The 20,180-nt window shown below is 44.0% G+C and overlaps 2 protein-coding genes across 2 annotated transcripts; one reads left to right on the top strand and one right to left on the bottom strand.

Moving 5' to 3' along the window:
- The first annotated feature begins 665 nt into the window (after positions 1-665).
- Positions 666-10,546, top strand: MTIF2 (mitochondrial translational initiation factor 2). Its single transcript, XM_063152742.1, is given in 15 exon segments — positions 666-727; positions 729-845; positions 2,076-2,307; positions 2,790-2,895; positions 3,615-3,786; positions 3,948-4,108; positions 4,566-4,742; positions 5,133-5,272; positions 5,650-5,774; positions 6,506-6,710; positions 7,299-7,551; positions 8,267-8,407; positions 9,162-9,326; positions 9,457-9,597; positions 9,947-10,546. Coding segments are annotated over 15 exon segments (2,367 nt in total). The 3' UTR covers positions 10,117-10,546.
- Positions 10,547-10,721: 175 nt separating this feature from the next.
- RPS27A (ribosomal protein S27a) lies at positions 10,722-12,320 on the bottom strand. Its single transcript, XM_063152743.1, has 5 exons — positions 12,192-12,320; positions 11,886-11,940; positions 11,605-11,690; positions 11,200-11,331; positions 10,722-10,904 (listed from the first exon to the last, which is right to left on the bottom strand). The coding sequence occupies exons 1-5, from the start codon at positions 12,237-12,239 to the stop codon at positions 10,755-10,757; spliced, it is 471 nt and encodes a 156-aa protein (XP_063008813.1). The 5' UTR covers positions 12,240-12,320; the 3' UTR covers positions 10,722-10,754.
- Between the last annotated feature and the right edge of the window lie 7,860 nt (positions 12,321-20,180).

Below are 20,180 nucleotides of genomic sequence, written 5' to 3'. Positions count from 1 at the left end.
CTTTTCAGGTCAGTCCCAAGATGTGTTGCCCTCGTAGTGGCCCTTGCTTCCCAGCATGTCTTCTGTGCTAGAACACTGACTGCTTTTAATGTGCTTTGCACAACTTTTGGTATTTAATTAATTTTTTTTATTGTGATCTATTTTTGAGAAATACACAGCTCAGATATGTGAAGGAAATTATGGGCATAACTCATCACACACAATTTGCAGTGTCCGGGCAAGGATCGCCACAGCATCAGGCAGACCCCTGGGGTTATCCCTGGGTTTTGCAACCAGGATTAACCAGGTAACATTAAGGATTTTTCACTTGTAGAGCTTCACCTTACATTTTTGTTTACTCCATTATTTTAGAGACACCAGATTAGAGAGGACGTAAAAATCAGGCTTCAGATTGCGTGTGGATGGGGAGGGCTTTGCAGAGAGGAAGCTGCTGACTCCTGGCAGGAAGGAGTAAAACAGATTTAAGTGTGTAGATAAATAAATAGATGTTTTAAAAAATAAGTTTCAAAACCCCAGAGTGGGCATAAACTGTCCAGTGACGGGTGCGTGTCCCGCCTCCCCTGAGGGCATTTCCCGCCTCCCGTGAGGCGAGGCCCCGCCCCCGTCCAGGCAGCCCCGGGGTCGCAGCTGCGCCTGCGCGGTCCCCCCGCACATCCTGGCGGCGCATGCGCAGAGAGCGGCGCGCCGGGCGTGAGGGGCGAACGGGACGCGGAGCTTTTTCCTATCCTTCCCTTCCCTCTTTTCCTCCCTCATTCCTTCCTTCATTACTCGGGCTGTCAAGGCCGGCACCCGGGGGCTCGGAGAAAGGCGCTGCCCCCGCGGGGAGGGCGGGCTGCAGCTGACAGGTATTAACCAGGCAGAGCCATGGCAGGAGAGCAGCAGGAGCGGGAATGTCGCTGCTCCGCGCCGGGAGCCGGGAAGGGTTTTCCGCAGGCAGAGCCTGGCTGGGATTCGCTGCTGAGAGCTTGGCCAGCGGGCCTTGACCTTGGGTTGTTCGTGTGTTTGTGTGGGCCGCGTCCTGTGGCAGCTCCGCGGCTCCCTCGGCCTTACCGATTCAGCCCCTTTGCGGTTCTCTTTAGGGTTAAAAACCCCACCAAAATAGCTGGGTCTGGTTGGTTAAGTTTGTCATGTGCTCGCCTGCTGCAGGAATCCGGGTGCAAGGGAGGTTTTAAAGGGCCCGCAGCCATTCTGGGAGGAAGCGAGAGCGGTCCCTGCCTTTGGGAGGGTGACACAAGGACACCTGTGAGTGGGGACATGGAGGGAACAGAGAGTCCATCCCCGAGCAGGACAGAATCACAGAATCGTTTGCGTTGGAAGGGACCTTAAAGACATCCTGCTCCACCCCCTGCCATGGGCAGTGACGCCTTCCACTGTCCCGGGGCGCCCCGTCCGAGCCGGCCTTGGGCACTTGCAGGGATGTGGCAGCCACAGCTTGTCTGGGGACCCTGTGCCAGGGCAGAACAGGCAGCTCCGGGCAGCAGGAGGAGCTCAGGGTGGTCTACGGGATAATGGCAAAACGACTCAAACCAAAGTTAAGATGGTTAAAACAAGATGTGGGATGATCTGACAAAAGCTTCATTGCTGAGCCAGGGCTTAGCCTCACTGGAGGTCTCTGAGCACACCTCAGCACTGGTGCCACTGCCGTGCTGTGGTCTTTCAGTGGTGCTTTTGTCTTGAAATGCTCAGGAAAAGGGCATTTAGCAGCTGTGTTTTGCTGGCTTAGAGAAGTAGTTGACACTTGTGTAATTCTGTCAGTACAGCATAAGGAGTACAAATGTGGGGGGTTTGTAGGAGATGTCAAAGAACCTGCAGTGGGGGAATTAATGCTTTATATCAGAGACCAGTGGAGAAAGATGAAAGATCTGTAAGCTCTTAGCAGATCCATGCGTCTACCATAGAGAACTGCAGAAGGAAATGGAAAAACTGGAACAGTTCCTAAACAGTTTAATTTTGCCAGCATTAAAAAGCCTGTTTGGAAACATAACATTTGTGCCTCGTGTTCCTGTACATTTTGTCCGGAGAAGGAGGGTCTTTGAGCCTCGAGGCTGACCTCAGTGTGTGCTCTGTGTTTGCAGTGGGGAAATGAACCAAGGGCTGCTGCTGAGGTTTGAAAATCTGGTGCAGCTCCGTGGTGCCTGCCAGCAGCTGCGTGCCCTGTCCTCCAGGAAAGTGTGTGGAGCACGATGGAAGTCTGTGGAGTTGTCTGCACATCCCATGGGGTCCTTCCCTCTGCATCCACAGCTCTGGCCAGAACACAGATTAATCACTGCTGCCTTGCCACAGTGCAGACATCTAGCCACAAAGGAGGTAATTAAGGACATCCAGCAATCCCTGGGTTTGTGTGGGAAGTACAAGGGCTCAGTTTGAACATTTGAATTAAAAAAGGAAAAAAGCACTTTATTCATGAGTATAGAGACTTGTCATAAATCTATAAGACAAATTTTACTTAATGTATAATTTTTTGCCATTCCCTCTCAAATATGACTTAGACCAGTAGCATCATGAATTTTTGCTGACACTGGAGGAGATTATTACAAACAAAAATTGAAATGGTTTTATTGGCTTTTGTCCTTGTTCTGAAAAATTAAAAATGCAAAAAGATAAAGGGTAGTGTGCTAAACATTTGAAATGTTTATTATGATGTGTTAACTCATTTATTAATTGTAATTAATTGGTATTATAGTAAAAAAGATGTGTTTACCTTATATGGCTTGAGACCATTGTCTTTTTAATATTGTTTTTGTTATTTCTTAGTTTATATTCCTGAGTATGTGTCTAATTCTGTGTAGGAGACAAAAAAGAAGAAAAAGAAGATTCCCCTGACAAAAGGTGAAGTGGAGATAAGGCAGAGGATGACTGTGGAGGAACTGGCACAAGCTATGGGCAAAGACATAGGTGAGAGCCTGCTTTGGGGTCAGGAACAGCAACATTTGTCACAGCCCTTCCCCCAGTGGCAAAGGAAAAGGTGCCTTCAGTGGCCTGAGTGGTTGTGGGTCCATCCCAAAGGAAATGCTGGGAGACACAGTGCAGACTAAAGACAAAAGATGTTGGGCCATCCAAATGACCAGGCCAGCCATTTAAATGTGAAGAAGCCATGTCTGTCTGTCTAGGAGTAGGAATGTTTGGTTCAGGAGCAATTTGTGTTTCATTAGAACAGTCCTTTGATTCACTGGGAGTGGCAAGACTTGTCTGGAATTGCCCCCTGTAACAATTTTTGACTCCTGTAATAGTTCTGTGTTCTACAGCCAAAGAAAGGAGCATGTGATCAGATTTATCAAATTTCCTTCCTCCCTGAATCACTCCTTTGCTCTGTGCTTTAGATGAGTTTCAGCTGTTTTCTCTTTTGGAGTTAGTGGAAAAGTAAGCCATGAATATCTGAGTGGAAAATAAGACTCTAGCAGCTAGCAGAGTAGTAATTTTCAGTAAATCTGCAAAAAGTTCTTCTCTGCAAGTATGTAGATTAATGGCAACTTCTAGATAAATCTAACTAAAGGAAAACTGCTTGGTGAATAGCACAAACAAAATAATGGAAAAGTCTGATGAAGTGGGTTGGGTTTTTTTGTCCCACATGTTTTTGTGGATGTAATTGTTAAATGTGTTTATGTTTGCTGCAGATCATGTTTATGAAGTGCTGCTGTACACAAACATTAACCTTGATTCAGTGGAACCAGATTCCATCTTAAGTGAAGACCACATCAAGATGATTGTTCAGAAATCAGGAATGAAGTATAAATCAGCAAAACTGAAAGAGGAAAAGGAAAGAAAAAACACAGATGCTGTCAAGAGGCAAGTTGTGAGCTGCTCTTTTTGGCTCTTTTTATTTTATTCCTTTCTGCAGGTGTTTGGGGAGGAGGCAGCTTTGACTGTGTGGCATCGAGGGCTGTGGTGGGTGTGACCCAATTAATTTTTTTTTGGCATTTCAACCTCTGTTTTTGCTGCAATTACAGACCTCCTGCAGACCCAGCAGTGCTGACCCCACGGCCCCCAGTTGTCACCATCCTGGGCCACGTGGATCATGGCAAAACAACCCTGCTGGACAGCCTGAGGAAAACCCAGGTGGCGGCCATGGAAGCAGGAGGCATCACACAACACATTGGAGCTTTTATTGGTATGACCCAAGTCCACCTGCTCAGCTGAAACACAGTTTCCTCTCCATCTCACACAATTTCCTCTCCATCTCACACAGCAGGCTGTGTTCATTGGGGGGAAAAAAGTTGCCACATAAATGGTGAGAAAGGAAACTATAACACAAAATGTCCGTTGCTGATACCTGTCATAACTATGTACATAGAGCTTTGAGATTGTCTGCACAAGTTGATGTTAGACTATTTTAGGTTATGGAAGATCCCAGGACACTTTCTTGTTCCTGAGGATTTAACAGCACCTTTGACCTTCATGCCAACAATTACCTGACTTTCTAAAACATGTCATTATTATTAAAATGTCCTGACTGCCCAAAACCTGTCATTATTATTAAAATGCCCTCAAAGGAGTGATGCTTGATGTACAATAGATCAGATGAAGCTGGCTGAAGTGCTGATGTTGAGCTGTACCATTTGTCACAGTGCACATGCCTTCTGGGGAGAAGATCACCTTCCTGGACACCCCTGGCCACGCAGCCTTCTCAGCCATGCGGGCCAGGGGCACCAACGTCACCGACATTGTCATTCTGGTGGTGGCAGCAGAGGACGGAGTGATGCAGCAAACCATAGAGTCCATCCAGCATGCCAAAAATGCAGGAGGTACAGAGTGGGGGGCTTTGGGAACCCTGCTTTTACCTCTCATAAAAGCCTCCTTGGACTGGGATCCACAGAACCTGGGAAGTGACTGTCCTAGTCCCATTCATCATCCCCTGTGATGTTTGAAATGTTGCAGTAATACAAAAAGATCCTAAAATATGAATATTTAACAAGACAGGGGTTCATTGTTTGGGGTTTTTTACCTTCTCTACCTGGGTAACTCCTCCAGCTTCCTCCTGGTAGCTCAGATCTCAGTGGCAGCTCAGGGAAGAGGCACCAAGTGAGACAATCTGTTCTAAATGCCCATAACTTGCTCTAACCTTTTCTAGCAGCTCTGGTGGTAGCAGCAGGTTTTGGTTAGGTTGGTGCTGAGTTTGTGTGTTCTCTTTTTAGTTCCTCTTATCCTGGCCATTAATAAATGTGACAAACCTGAAGCTGATCCTGAAAGAGTAAAGAAGGAATTGCTGGCTCACGATGTGGTGTGTGAAGAGTTTGGAGGTGATGTTCAGGCTGTAAATATTTCTGCACTCAAGGTAAGATTGTGGTAGAAAAAATGATGCTGTTCATGGGTGTCTAATATGTGCAGAGAAATGCATTTTTATTTGGCAGCTGGAAAACAAAATGCTTCTCTTCCTGGTATTTGATGTCTTGCCATGAGGCAAGAGCCAGAATTATTTGAAACACACTGAAATGTATTTTGAGGCTCAGACTTCCAGCAAGCCATAATATCTCATTTTTCTGCTGGTAATTCAGTCCAGCAGTTTTGTGTCTGATGTCTGGAAGTCTTGCCTGGGTATTGAATGTCCTCACATTTCAATAGAGCAATTTGGCACTAAGGGTTGGACTTCTGATCCCACTTTGCTTGGGCACTTCCTTTATTCTGTGTGGTTTTGTGTGGTTTTATTTTCAGGGGGAAAACCTGATGGTTTTGGCAGAGGCAACTGTTGCTCTGGCAGAGATGTTGGAGCTGAAGGCAGATGCCACGGGGCTGGTGGAGGCAACCATCATTGAGTCTCGGAAAGACAAAGGCAAAGGGTGAGTGCAGTGCCACCTCTGCCCTTTGTGACAGCACAGACACAGGGCAGGGACCTGTGCCTCAGTAAATAAAGGCAGGACACTTCCTTGGCAGTGTTCCCAGCCAAAGCCTTGAAATACTGCTCTGCAGCACAAGAGGTTCTAAAATGATGGGGCACAATTCTTCACATCCCTGAAATAAAGATCCTGTGACAGGAAATAGTTTCAAATGGTAGAACTTAAGTGGTTTTTTAAATGTAGGAATGATGAAGTTAACAGTCAATACATACAAAGTTCTTGATTAGTTTTGTGTAACATGACATTCTACCCTTAGGTATCTTAGTGCATTGGCAGGTTTATGAACAAGGGGTACTCTGCCCTCTTAAAAAAGGAACCGAATTCTACAGGGTTGTTGGGATTTGTTTGGGGTTGGAGTTTTGTTTGGTTCACTTAATATGTAAAATCATCATGTTACTGAGTTCACAAAAGTCAGATTTTGGATTGATCTGCAGAAATGAAGAGTACAGTACAGATTTTGGGGCTTTTTAACTCACTGAAACATTTGGTGAGTGCTCTAGTAAATCATCACAGGAATACAAATCAGGAGTTTATGATGACACTTGGGACACTGCATTCTGCCAGTGATGGATCACAAATCCATTCTGGTTGTGTTGTGCCTACACTGGCTGTGAAGACAAGGAGAAACATCACTTGAATTTTGTCTGTTATTTTTCTCCTCTGCTCTTCACTAGTCCACTCACCACAGCCATCATCCAGAGAGGAACTCTGAGGAAAGGCTGTGTTCTGGTTGCAGGGAAGACCTGGGCTAAAGTGCGCTTCCTGTTCGATGAGAATGGCAAAGCTGTGGATGCAGCCTCACCAGGCACCCCCGTGGAAATCATGGGCTGGAAGGAATCCCCTTCAGCAGGAGATGAAATCCTTGAAGTAGAGTCTGAGGTACACAAAGAACTCTTCAGTGAAGAGCTCACAAGGATGGGAAGGAGCTGAGTAACAAAATAAGTGAGAGTTTTAATCACCTGGATAATCCCATGAAAGGTTGAGTGTGGGGATTAAGGGACCTGAGCTGATGCTCTGGAAGAGGAATGAGGGTTTGCATTTTGCCTCTTTCTTTTCCACCTTTCCCCTGCTGGACTGTCCTCATCTCCACTGGAGCAATCCAGTACTTGAGGAGATCTGTGTTTTAATTTGAGAAAGACATAACTCTTGCCTGACAAAAAGAAAACGCATAAAATACAGCTTGAGATGGGTGTTGTGAGAGCTGGAAAAGCACCACATGAAAGAATGAACAATTACTCTCTTCTGCAATGCAGAGATACTATAAAAATAGGCCTTGAGTCATGTGTAGCTCAGGGAGGAAAAGCTCTTGTCTCATTCTCTGCCATCTGTGCAGCAAAACTGTAGTTAAAAGTGAAGGAAAATGAATGAGCCTGTAGAGAGGCTGTCAAAGGATGAAATTGCAGTGTTCTGAAGCAGTAATGATCAGAGGTAATGATTTAAAGGTAATGATTCTGTCTTCCTGCCCAGCAAAGGGCACAGGAAGTTGTGGCTTGGAGGACCTATGTTGAACAACAGGAGAAGATGAAGAAGGATCTGGAAGTGATTGAAGCAAAGCAAAAGGAACACAGGGTGGAATATGAGAAGCAGCAGCAGAAGCTGGCCCACCTGACCTGGAGACAGAGGAAGGCAGTGCTCTACAAGGCCAACAAGCAGCTGATGTTCTCAAGGCCTAAGGAGAGGACAGAGATGGATGAAAACACGCTCTCAGTAATAGTGAAAGGTGCTGTCCCTGTCTGTGAGCTGCTCCTTTGGGTCTGTGCTTCTCCAATGCTCAGTCTGAAACAGAGCTCTAAACTAAACACAGCTTCTGTTACCAAAAGTTTGATCAGTTTAAAACTTAGTGAACTCCCATAAGAGCAGGGGCATCAGAAAACATCCACTGCTGCAGGGCCAGAGCAACAGGGGAACTTAACATGCTCTATGCACTTACCCAGGGGCTCCTGAGTAAAACCCATACATATAAACCCCAATATATATATAAATATAAATAAATAAATATATATATATATATGTATATATATATGTATATATATGTATATGTATATATATATGTATATATAAAAAAAGTCCCAAGCTATGAGTATTTGGCATCAGCAAAATAGAGGAGAATAACAAAATAACAATTGTATTGAAGTGGGATAGGAGGAAGTTGGTTTAACCCCATTTAGTGATACTCAAGCAGTGACTGTAGTTGAAAACCTGCAAACCTGACCTGACAGTGACAGCAGATGTAGAGCCTCTGGCCCTTATGTATTTATCCAGTTTATTTTTGGAATTAACAGACTTTTTGGATGGGTTTTAACATATTACTGAAAATATAGTAAGAGTGACAGATGTCAGAAGATTTTCTGTTGCACAGTGTGGAGTTGACATTAGTTGTATTTCTGTGTCTTTCACTTACACAAAGCCAGCAGTATTCCCATTTATCCGTGCAGGTGATGTGGATGGATCTGTTGAAGCTATTCTGAACATTCTGGACAGCTATGACTGTGAGGATGAATGCAAACTGGATATTGTCTACTTTGGAATGGGAGACATCAGTGAAAATGATATCAGCCTTGCTGAAGCGTTTAATGGTGGGTGTTTCAAAATCATTTTACAGTTTTGAAATTACTGACTTAATGAAATGCACAGGCCTCAGCCAGGTTTTGTTTTCTCAATAATAATTAGAAGAATCAATTTTGTGAATCTTGAAAATGTTTCCATGAACGTCAGACCAGTGCAGAAGGGGAGGCTCAAAGTCCCACAGAAATGGAAGGAATTTGGAAAAGCTCTTGTCAGAAATTCAGTTGTTCAGGTAAAACTCTGGCTCTTCACTCAAGCTGCTTTATGATGCTCACACAGGGCAAAGCTAGAAAAGCTGGTTAGAAAATAATTTTCTCTTTGCTCAGGGAGGCAACTGGATCTAGGACTGAGTCAGTTTTTGATGTTCATACCCCATAATTCTCACCTGCTGCAGGGACTGAGGTCACTGCACATGCCATAGCCCACAGGTGGGCAAGAATAATTTAGAATTCACTTCCAGCTTTATTTGGAAAACCTTATTGGTTTTCCAGCCCAGAAGGAGAGATCTGTCTCCTTTACATGATCTGTGTGTGTTATTTTCTGCTTTTATACCTCCAGTTTGTCATCAGGGACCTTCTGTGGGCTTTTTTGGGCCATTTATTTTGATAGGTTTGTAGCAGCCCATGAGCCATAGCAGGAGAGGCAAATGGTTCCCCTTTAAAAGAGAAGCAGGAATAAAATGTACCCTATGCTGCAGAATTTCACTTTAACTGCTCAAAGACTCATCCCTTGCAGTCAGCACTTGACAGCTGTTTCATTTTTCAGGTGTAATATTTGGATTCAGTGTGAAAGCCAATGAAAGCATCAAAAAGCTGGCTGATAAAAAGGGAATAAAAATTAAACTGCACAACATTATCTACAAACTCATAGAAGACTTGAAGGATGAGCTGAACAGCAGGCTGCCCCCAACTTTGGTGGAGACTACAGTAGGTGAGTTTTCATTGATACATTTTTGCCTCAAAATGTGGCAAATTCTACACTCGTAGAAAAATGCACCCTGCTTCTACCTCGTGCCGGTTTGTTATTCCTGTGGACTTCAACTTTACTTTTTCTCTTTTAGGGGAAGCTTCTGTTCTTGACATCTTCTCTGTCACAGTAGGAAAAACCAAAATTCCAGTGGCTGGATGCAGAGTGCACAAGGGGCTGCTGGACAGAAAAATGAAGTTTAAGCTAATCCGTAACAGGGATGTTATTTGGAAAGGTGAGTGGGATTGCCACACAACATGGATTTGTGCTTAGTACTTTTAGATATTGCTAGTTCCTTGGGAAGTCAGTGCAAAGGATCCTAGAGAAATCCTGAATTCTGTCCAGGATTGTTCCCAGAGCCTTTTCCAACCACCCTCTCTGGTGGGCAAGTGGAGCATCACAGGCTCTACCTGCCTCAAGAGCCATGTCTGACTTCATTAACCACAAGCACCCCCCATCCCCACATTTTCCTGCTTTCCCTGTGCAGCCACAGAGTGAAACATTAATCCTGCAGGAATGACAAACCAAACCCCTGCTCTGCTCTGCTGGTGGGGGCCTCTCTTTCATGCATTTTCTCTTTGTAGGATGTTTGTCATCACTGAAGCACCATAAAGATGATGTCCAGGTAATAAAAACAGGAATGGATTGTGGATTGAGTTTGGACAAAAATCTGGAGTTCAGTATTGGAGATGAAATTATCTGTTATGAAGAAAAAGAAGTTCAACAGACAACATCCTGGGACCCAGGGTTTTAAAGACATTTTAACGTGTGAACACTAAAGGACATTTATTATGATCCTGGCTGGCCTTTATGTCTTAACATTAAATGAACTTTCAGAGATGCACAGAGGCTGTTCTTTACATTAGAGCACTTCAGATACATTTTATATCCAAAATGCTCTGCTCTTCCATCATGTCAAGCAACCAAGCTGCCCTCCCTGGACCATGGGATAAACCACTGGAGTAACTCCCAAGGGTGTAAAACCAGCATGGTAAAATATTTCTGATGACAATCTCTTGGCTCCAAATTAGCTGAGCCATCTCCTCCCTCCCCTCCCAGTGCTGCTGTGCAGTATTTCAGTGTTGGCTGCATTTTGTCACCATGTCACCCCACTCTGGACCTCTGAAGTTGCTATTTTTCCACATCAGAACTGTCTTATGTTAAAGAGACCACTTTTAAACTTAGCTTGGGTGTTGGTTTTCTTCCTTTCACATCTGGTACCCAATATTCTTTAAATCCAACTCCTGCTTCAGTTTTACACTCAGCATTTCACCCCAGCTGGCTGGCAGCACCCCACAGATTTTCCTCACTGACCAGCAGAGAGGAAACGCAGCACCACAGAAAGAAACCCTCCAGCCATAGAGAAGTTCAGATTTTTATTGTCTGGTACATTTACTTGTCTTCTGGCTTGTTGAAGCAGTATGTCAGACAGCACTTGCCACAGTAGTGCCTGTCAAAGTGGCTGGCCATGAAGACTCCAGCCCCACACTCCTCCGAGGGGCACTCCCGGCGCAGGCGGCTGATCTTGCCGTTCTCATCCACCTGGCAGGACAAACAGACAATGGCTCACATTCACTCTCCACCTCTGAGAACAATAATAATTTTGAGTAATCTCCATTGGCATAATGGTTTTTGTAACAGCAGCTACACCAAAGTTCTTGAGGTACGTGTCAGAAGTACCCAAACGCAACAGATTGTGGGTCTTTGGTTTAACACAAGTACATGGAGTTTAAATATTAAATACACCAGAATCTGTGCAGACCTTTTACAGGCTCCACACCCTCCCTGGTGAGAGCTGAGTTTCTGTCAAGTTCCTCCCCAAATTAGTTCTACCTACCTTGTAGTACTTGAGCACTGCAAGCTTAACCTTCTTCCTCTTGTGCTTGTTCTTCTTGGGAGTCGTGTAAGACTTCTTCTTCCTTTTCTTAGCACCACCACGAAGTCTCAGCACCAGGTGAAGGGTTGATTCCTGTTTGTAAAGCACACAAAACAGACTCAAAATGCTTTCTCAAAGAAACTGCGGCATTTAAACAGGACTTTTCCATCTACATAGAGGAAGTACATTTTGAGTGCTAGGCATATAAGAAAGCTCTAAAAGGATTATTTTTTGTTAAGGTGGCATCTCAAGCTCCCAGCATCAACACTACTCCAATCCCTTGATTTGGCTGAATTTATTAAAGACAATCTCAGCAGCAAATCTCAGTCAGCTCTGCCCATGCCAGCTCCTGCCTTTCCCACTCACTTTCTGAATGTTGTAGTCGGACAGTGTGCGTCCATCCTCCAGCTGCTTCCCAGCGAAGATCAGCCGCTGCTGATCCGGAGGGATGCCTGATGGTGACAGAAATCAGGAATAAATTAGGGATGTGAGCTACGGCATGCTGTAATAAAACCAAGATTGCTGCACGGAGTTATATCTGTATAAGACACACATCAATCCACAAGAGCAGAGGACAAAATAATACATATAACATTATACTTATTATTAACGATATATAATAGTCAATAAGTGCCTTTAGAACTTACCCTCCTTATCCTGGATCTTCGCTTTTACATTTTCTATAGTATCAGAAGGTTCAACCTAGAACGAAACAGAACACCAGAATCAGAACGCGCTGCACGTTTTAATCAGCCCAGCAAGGCCGAGAAACCACGAGGTGCTCCCGGCACAGGCCCGGTGCTGCCACGGCCATTCCGGGCCCCACCGCGCGGTCGGGACCGCCCGAGGCAGCGCAGGGCCGCGATTCCCCGCACATCCCGGGCTCTGCCGGCACATCCCCGCCTTCCGGAGCACCGGCGGGCACGGGCGGCGTGGCGGCAGCGGGGGCTCACCTCGAGGGTGATGGTTTTCCCCGTGAGGGTCTTCACGAAGATCTGCATGGCGAGGCGGGCACGGGGGACGGCGGGGCCGGAGCGCGGGCTGCCCGCGCTGCTCGCGGAATGGCGGCGGGGGCCCGAGAGAGCGCCGCGCCCGCACGCACGGGGTTTCCGTGCGCGCCGCAGGGGAAGTGCGGCGGGCTGGGACTACGGCTCCCGGCATGCCCCGACGGCGGCGGCTGCAGCCGAGCCTGCTGGGAGATGTAGTCCTGGAGCGGGGGAAGTGGGCGGGAACTGCGGCTCCCACAGTGCACCGCGGTGGCAGGAGCGAGGGGAGGAGGAGCCGCCATGAGGGGAAGAGGAGGAGTCGCCGTGAGAGGAGAAGGAGGAGCTGCCGTGACGGGTGAGGCGGGGCCGCCGTGAGAGAAGAAGGAGGAGTCGCCGTGAGGGGAGGAGGCGGGGTCGCCGTGACGGAGTGAGGCGGAGCCGCCGTGAGGGGAGGAGGCGGGGTCGCCATGAGGGCGGGCTTCTCCAGCCGTATGGTTCGGTTTTTCTGTGCAGTGTAGTGGTTGTTGGTGAATTGTTATTTTAGGGCTAGCAGGTTTTTTATTTACCTGCGTCTCCGTCAAGGCCAGGTTGGACACGACTTGGAGAAACCTGGTCTAGTGGGAGGTGTCCCTGCCCATAGCGGGGCATGGAACTGGGTGAGCTTTAAGGTTCTTTTCCATCCAAACATTCTGGGATTCTGTGATTCTCTGCAGCCTAAAATCCCAGAATTCGATGCTGTGATTCTTGAGAAGGCAGTTTAAACACGCCTCACAGCCACTTTGCCACCCGCAGATTCCTCAAGATCAATTCCAGGTTTATATCTGGGCAAAGATCTTTAAAACTAGAAAAGCCATAGGTAAATTTGGAATAAAGGAACCCTGAGCCACGATTTGGAAATCACTTGTTACGTGGTTTTATGCTTGTGAGTCGACAATGGGAAAAGCTAAAGCAGAATCAGGACCTGTTTGAATAAATCAGCTGGGACCATTTTAACAATTTCAACCCTTCTGTGGTTTTGTGAAGAAATGAGAAAGTGGGCTGTTTGGGTAAGGGCTATCTGAGGAGTGTTACATTGTGTACAATAATGCATTTCGTAAGATAACAAATAGTTTTCAAGTAAAGGAGCACTTGACAGTAGATAAAAAGTGGTTTGCTGGGTCTCTGTCTCCAGCTGGTGTAAGCACACTGGTTGTGACAGAAATCAAGGATTGATACGTTTTCAGCTGGTTTTTGTGGAGTCAGGGTCACTACAATGAATTCCTAATCCCAGGAATCACGGCAGGGTTCATGCTTGAAAACCACTTTTCATAACTTTATGGGAGTTTTGAAATGATAAAGCTGTCCTAAACCAGGAGAAAATCAACAAAACTGAAAAGACCTATGACATTTATCTCACATGCCCTGAGCATTACCAGCCCTTCTGTGCAAAGGTTATTGCTGAAATTCCTGAGGGATTCCTGCCTGTCTTATGTCTGCCTTTTTTAGACACTGAGATGGGAAAGGCCTGGAATAAATCAAGATTTCAGGTTTTGGAGATGGACAGGAAAAAGGGATGCTGGCTCTGCTTTTAAATCTTGAGTTGGATGGGTATTTTAAGATACTAAAATGCACAGCCCTCCTCCCTGGTTCTCCACAGCTGTAAGTGCAAAGGACATTTAGTGCCCACCCAGAGAAAACAAATGGTGTTGTAGCTGTCCAGTAAGTGCTGGTTACCTTAGTTTTAAATCATATTGTGGTTATTTAATCTCAGGTGAATTTAGAGACTGTCTCAGAATGAAAACTTTTCCTGCATTTTCATCATTTTGAATGACGTGGCTTTGCTTTTGGGGCTGTGTTTTGTTATCTTACAGCAGCACCATGAAGCTGCTCTATTATTTTCTCTATTCATTTTATTTTCCTTATGCCATACTTATTAGAGTGTTATTTTCATTTTCATTCTCTCTCTTTATAAATGTCATTTCCAAAAATACACCAGTGGATAATGCAGTATATTACTGTAAGCAAGGATATCCTAGTGGAAATTGAGGTGTTTATTGCCAGAATCAAGAGTGGTTAAAGGAATGCAGTTTTTTCTTACAGGAGATTAAAAGTTCTGGAATCTGAGCCCTCAGCTCTGTTATACTATAGGAAAAGATTATTAATATTTTTCTTAATTATTTTTAAAATAGAATATATTTTAATTTAAAATTTTATTATTAATATTTATGTGCAAAACATGTTAATTAAGACATTGATAATTTAATTTCTCTGGCTTCTTTAATTTGTATTTTTAAATGTTTCCATTCTTTTATTTGCATATGGCAGCTGCTAATGCTCATGTATAACCTTGCTAACAATGAAAACCTGAATTTAACTAATGCTGCAAAAGGGGTTTCATAAAAATTATCTGCCTGAGGGGATTTTTTCAGTTCTTGAAAAGATATTTTCAGGTTTAAAAAATATTTTTTTCATATAAATCTATTAGTTTATAAAGTTTGTGATTGTTTGGTTTGGTGGTTTTCTTATTACTATTTTTTAAGGCTTTAACAGTTTTGACTCTGAATTGGTGAGATGGTCCTGGGGTTATCCTGCCCTGCCATGTTGTGTATTTTGTGATGTCCCTGGTAAAACAGCTGAGGAGTCACTTGGGTATTTGGGAAGGAAAGATGAAGTTTGTGTGCTGTAGCAATCTGAAATCTCCCAGTTCACACATGACACTGAATGCAGCCCTTCCAGGACACGTTTGTGGGGACCCTTTTGGTGTTTATAAAGTGCTGCTGTGACAGCCATGCACATGGAGTCCTTTTTTATCCATTTTCACTGGAAGGAATTGGGCATCAGATGCTGTTGAAAACCCCAATAATGCAAAGTTCTATTTCTGGGTGCTGAGATCTCATTGCTGATGGAATCCCTGGGTACCAAACCCACAAATTAGTTCATTAACTCATCTCCTATAGCCTGCTGAGTAGCTGCTGCTCAAAAATAGCTCTCTCCTGTTTCCAGCCATTGATTAATTAGATTAGTCCTTCCCAAATCACAGATGCTATATTTGCTGTAATTTCACTTGAAAAGCAATATATTCTAAGGACTTCCAGCCCCCTGAGATTTACCTGTCAATGGTGAAATGAGGCCTTTTCTTTCTTCTACATGTTCTCTTCCTTAGACTGTTGCTGCTTAGTTATGACACCATTTTAAATTCTTGTTTTATTTCCTGGCCATATTTCAGACCATTTTATGGGAGGATTTTTAAACTAAAATACATGCTATTTCTCTTTCTCTTCTGTGTCATTAATTTCATCACCTTTATTTTTTTCAACTCAGTCTTTGCATTTCTAATCCACATGGAAATCAGTGAGTGAGTTCTGCAATATGCTTAATGTGAATAGTAAAAAGCTTAATGTGAATAGTAAGAAGCTGTTTGGGCAAATCGAGTTTACTTTTCCTTAGATGCATTGTTATTCTAAATGATACCAGCAGTACTTTGTAAGGCTGGGCTGAGACACAAGTTACTTCGGGAGAAAATAAGCATGAAAAGTTATCTAAGGATGGAATTCTTGAAGCTGAGAAAGACGCCAGGCTGATGGAGCAGGTTTGCTGGTCACTCCTCCGCACAACAACAGAGGGAGCACTTACAGCAGCAAGCCAGGAATCCTCCTGCTCCGGGTGAGCTGTAGCATCACAAGCAGTGCTGAGAATGCTTCTACCAAGTACCAGTTATTTGTCCATGTAATGTGTCTGTGTGAGGATGTGTGCATGGCTGTATTTTTACTTTCTTCCGTGGAGAAGAAAGCTCTGCAGTGGGCTGGAAATGGAAGGAAATGGTTTGTGCATCTGTGTTGCCAGCCTCAGTACATCAGGTGTGTCCTTGCTGTGGTTTGGAGTCAGTGTGGGAGAGCTGCTGCTGAGTGCTCCCCCCCAAAAGGGGATGCAGGGTAGCCATGTCCCAGTGCTTGGATTTTTTGGTTTGTTCCCTGCTAGGTCGTTGCTGCAGTCATGGCACAAATGAGATTCTCAAGATAATTAACAAATCCTGTCAAAACAACAAAGCCTGCCTAGAACAAATGTGGGCTTTGGTCACATGGACCCACCTGCTCCTTGGGCTGCTGCGGGGATGGTCTGGGCTGTGAGAGCCAGTATGAGAGCTTGGCCTGGCTGATCCATAAGAAATGAATATTTCAGCCCTAAGGAAGGGAGGATGCCCAGCTGCAGATTGCCTGGGGGCCTGCTGGCAGAGCCTCTGAGCTCAGCCCACAGCCAGTATCAACAGGAAGAACACTGAATGTCATTTGCTCTCGGAGCTGTGATACATGGTCCCAAATAACATTTAGCTCAGTAATTAGCTACATGTAGCTGCTGCTGGTTTGCTTCAGTTTTAACACATTTTGGCACTCTTTAAAAGTGTATTTATTAGATGGATAAATCTGCAGAGTTAGGGTTCCCAAAAGAACTGTAGTTAAATGAAGAATTGCTATTTTAGAGCTATTGGAAGTGTTGTGTGGCTGGGGAATAGGGAAAGGTATGGGAGTTCACTTTGCAACATGTAGAGTGACATGCCCTCAGGTATGTAACCCCTCAGAGTGTAACTCAATGTAGATCAGGTTTTGGCCAAACAGTGCATGAAAAGGTCACTCACTGACTTTGTTACTGCACAGAGCTGACCATGCAAGAAAGCAGTGCAGATGTAGGTGCCACACTCCCCAGAGTGATTTCATGGTTTTTGTTTGATGTTTGCAGCAGCTGAGAAGTGAAAGTGTTTGTTAAATCAAACAAGACTCTGGTGGACCAAACCACAGAGTTTTATTCTTCTTGCTTTTCCCCCTCTGTAGCCATTTCCACAGTGCAGCAGGGATTTCTGGCAGGGATGCAGGACCAAATGGCAGCCTGAGTTAGGTGCTTCTGTTGTTGAGCTATTTCTTGTTGGTTGTTTTTTATTCAGCATCTGGAATTTTAGAAATCAAGCTCCATAAGAAAGTGCAGGTGCAGTGTCCAATGAATATTATGTAAAGCAAACTGAGAAGGATTGTGCTGGTGTGGCCTTGTGTGCCTCTTTCCTTCAGAAGAGCTTGGTGTCTCCCAGTCCAAGACTCAGCTGCTAATCATCCATTGAGATTTAAACCAATTTAGATGCATGATTTATTCAGTAAGCTCAGGAATTTTCAGTCACTTCATCTTGGGAAAAAAAACTCTCTAAAAATTTCTCTGGAAATATACTTTTACCCATGTACTTTTACTGTCCATGAAAGCCAAGCAGTATTTTAGCAATATTCAAACCCAAAGTTACAAATAGAGAAGAAATTGAGTTTCATAAAAGCCAGAGACATCTGTAAATGCCCAAAGAAGTTTAAGGATCCAAGCCTTGCAAAACTTTGCCTCCAGTCTCAGATATGATTTTGAAGGAAAGGTTGGTGGTTTCACACCAGGAGGAGCTTGAGTGCTGTCTCGTCACCTCAGTGGTAAGAGAGGTTCTGAAACATTTTAGATACTGGCAGTACTCATATTTATTTTTTTTCTTTTTTATTATTCAAACTTAGACTTTATCATTTTCTCAGGGCCTGACTGACTTGGATGAAACTGTCTGGTCAAAATATGATAAAGTAGTTATGGGTTTCTAAAATACTTGGAGAATGAGCAGAATGTACAGGTGCACAGCATCGTGGTCCTATGCAATTCATTACTGTGAGAAGTTGAATTTCTTCCTGTCTGTGCTTGACTGGTGTGCTGCAGTCACTCCTAAAGGTCAGCCACAGCATTATACATTGATTTATGCAGAAATTAGGCTGTGAACTAATGAGATCCTACTGGATGGGACATTAAAGCCATGGGAATGAGAGGAAATGGGAGGTTACTTCCACAGCCTAATGCCCAGGACTCTTACCTGATGGAGGAAGTCATGAGCTGTTCTTCCTGCTTCATGGAATTCTTCTGATTTAAAATGAATTCATTACTCATCTTCTGTCTGTAATTCGTTATTCACTGAAAAAGTGCAAAGCCCATCCAAGATCCACTTCCAGCTGAGTGCCCTTACCATAGAGAGGATGGGTTTGCTCCCCCTCCCTAAGAAACTTCATTAGAGCTTGAGGAAGTGATAATATTATTTTTATTCAAGTCTTGTCTTTATAAGGTGTTTTTTTTTAATATTACTCTGACAAGTTTTATGGAGTGGAGATGGGCCTAACTAAGCTTTTTGCATGCTTTAAGCACAAATCTCTTATGTGATGTGAGAGTTAGGTTTTCTGAAGTCATCCAAAGCCAAATAAAATTCTGTGTTACAGCTTTTACCAAATGAAAATCATGGGTAGGAGGTTTTCTGTGTAAAAGAATTTGTGTTGATGAAGAGATAAATGATAAATGTTTTGATGAGGGTTTATACTGATAAGAGTCTATATGTGATATTCATGAGGGCTTTTAAGGGAAATCAGGATATTAATTTTTTTATGTTGTTTCTTCAAGCTCTTACCATTATTTCACTTTTTTTCTTCTATCTTCCTTGTACCCCCATGGACAAATTCTCCTTCTACTTGAAATCTCAGCATGGGAGGAGCAATCCTTCCCTGAGAGATTAATGATATCAGCATGGTGACCTAATGGGGTAAATGTGATTTATTTCCATCCCTCTGTGATCCCATGGAAATCCACTGAGGGTGCTTGGCCTCAGTCCCTTCCTTCAGTGAACTCCACGATTTTCCTGCTCTCAAAGCTGGGTACAAACCCCTGATTTGCTGAAGCCATTGGGCAGAGCCATGAAAAAGGCACCTCTGGCCAATGATCCAGGCTCTCCCAGGCATAGAGACAGGAACACTTTTTACAGATGGTTTGGAGACTTCCAGAGAAATCCTGCAAGTTTTATTCCAAATGAATGGATGGAATCTGCTGTCCAGTCACAGTCACGGTGCTCAAGGCTCTATTAATTAAAGCTTCTCTCTGAATTTAGAAAGCCATAAATTCTGGCCTGTGCTTTGCTCCAGTGATACTCAGTCTGGCTGTTCTGCTGCATAGCTGGAAATGGAAGTGTGTTATCTCTGGAGAAAGCAGAGCAAAAAATGAAGGATTATCTTCTGGGGGTTTTGTGGTTGGGCTGTCAGGCTTGAACTCCAGTTGTTCTCTATTTTATGCTCTGCAAAAATAAGCATAGGCTAAAAGAAATATTTTTAAAACTTCTATAAATACAGTGCAGGGGACAGGATTAGTGACCCTGCAGCTGCTGAGGGCACTTGGATAGGATGGAGTAAATTAATTTTGAATGAAGCTCACTTTGAAATTTTAAAGGCCAAATAATTTCCCAGTAACTCACCATTAGTGCCTGGTGCAACTGGGACATCCAGCTAACTGTGCTACTCCTTCAGGAGTAAAAATGAAATTATAGTGAAAAGAGAGTGAAGTGTCGTTTAAGACGTGTCAGCACAGACAATTCTGTGCTTGATGTTGCAAGTGAGAGTTGCTCAGAAGCACAAACACCTGCACAGCCCTCCCTCCTGGAATCGCCAGAGCAGCAAGGAGTCAATTACCAACGTTTTGATCATGAACTACCAAGGGAGGGGGAGGTGGCCCATGGAGTTTCATAAGCTGTGGGAACACAGAACCTTGTAAGAAGGATGCTATTAAAAAAAAAAAAAAATCCTTCCAATAGAACAATATTAGAAAAGAAATCTCTGCTGGACATCTTGCAGAGATTATTATTTCTTGCAGAGCTATAGCACCAAGACTACATTCTCATTTCACCAGATATTGCTCAAATACCAAGAGACAGACAGCAAAGATGAAAAGAAAGCACACTACAAATATTGAAGTAGATCTGGAAAGGTCACTGATAGACACTTTAGTTCTGGTTATTTTTCTGAATTCTAAAATGTACAATGAAAAGAGCAGAGGGGGCAAGAGACACTGCATGATAATTTGAATTTTTTAGATCAGAGTCCGATTCTAGAGATTAATTGCTGATTAATTTGTACATCTGTGTTCTACTTGGACCAAAATTAG

The sequence above is a fragment of the Melospiza melodia genome, chromosome 3 (assembly GCF_035770615.1).
Source record: "Melospiza melodia melodia isolate bMelMel2 chromosome 3, bMelMel2.pri, whole genome shotgun sequence".
Classification (NCBI taxonomy): Eukaryota; Metazoa; Chordata; class Aves; order Passeriformes; family Passerellidae; genus Melospiza; species Melospiza melodia.
The sequence above is the reverse complement of the archived record's forward strand: the minus strand, read 5'-3'. Positions and strand labels throughout refer to the sequence as shown.

Bases quoted from the DNA above. Each gene is read 5' to 3' on its own strand.
- RPS27A (XM_063152743.1), bottom strand. From the start codon at position 12,239: ATGCAGATCTTCGTGAAGACCCTCACGGGGAAAACCATCACCCTCGAG. The intron at 11,691-11,885 runs GTAAGTTCTAAA...TGTCACCATCAG, and splicing joins GAAGATCCAGGATAAGGAGG to GCATCCCTCCGGATCAGCAG. The intron at 11,332-11,604 runs GTGAGTGGGAAA...CTTTACAAACAG, and splicing joins CCGACTACAACATTCAGAAA to GAATCAACCCTTCACCTGGT.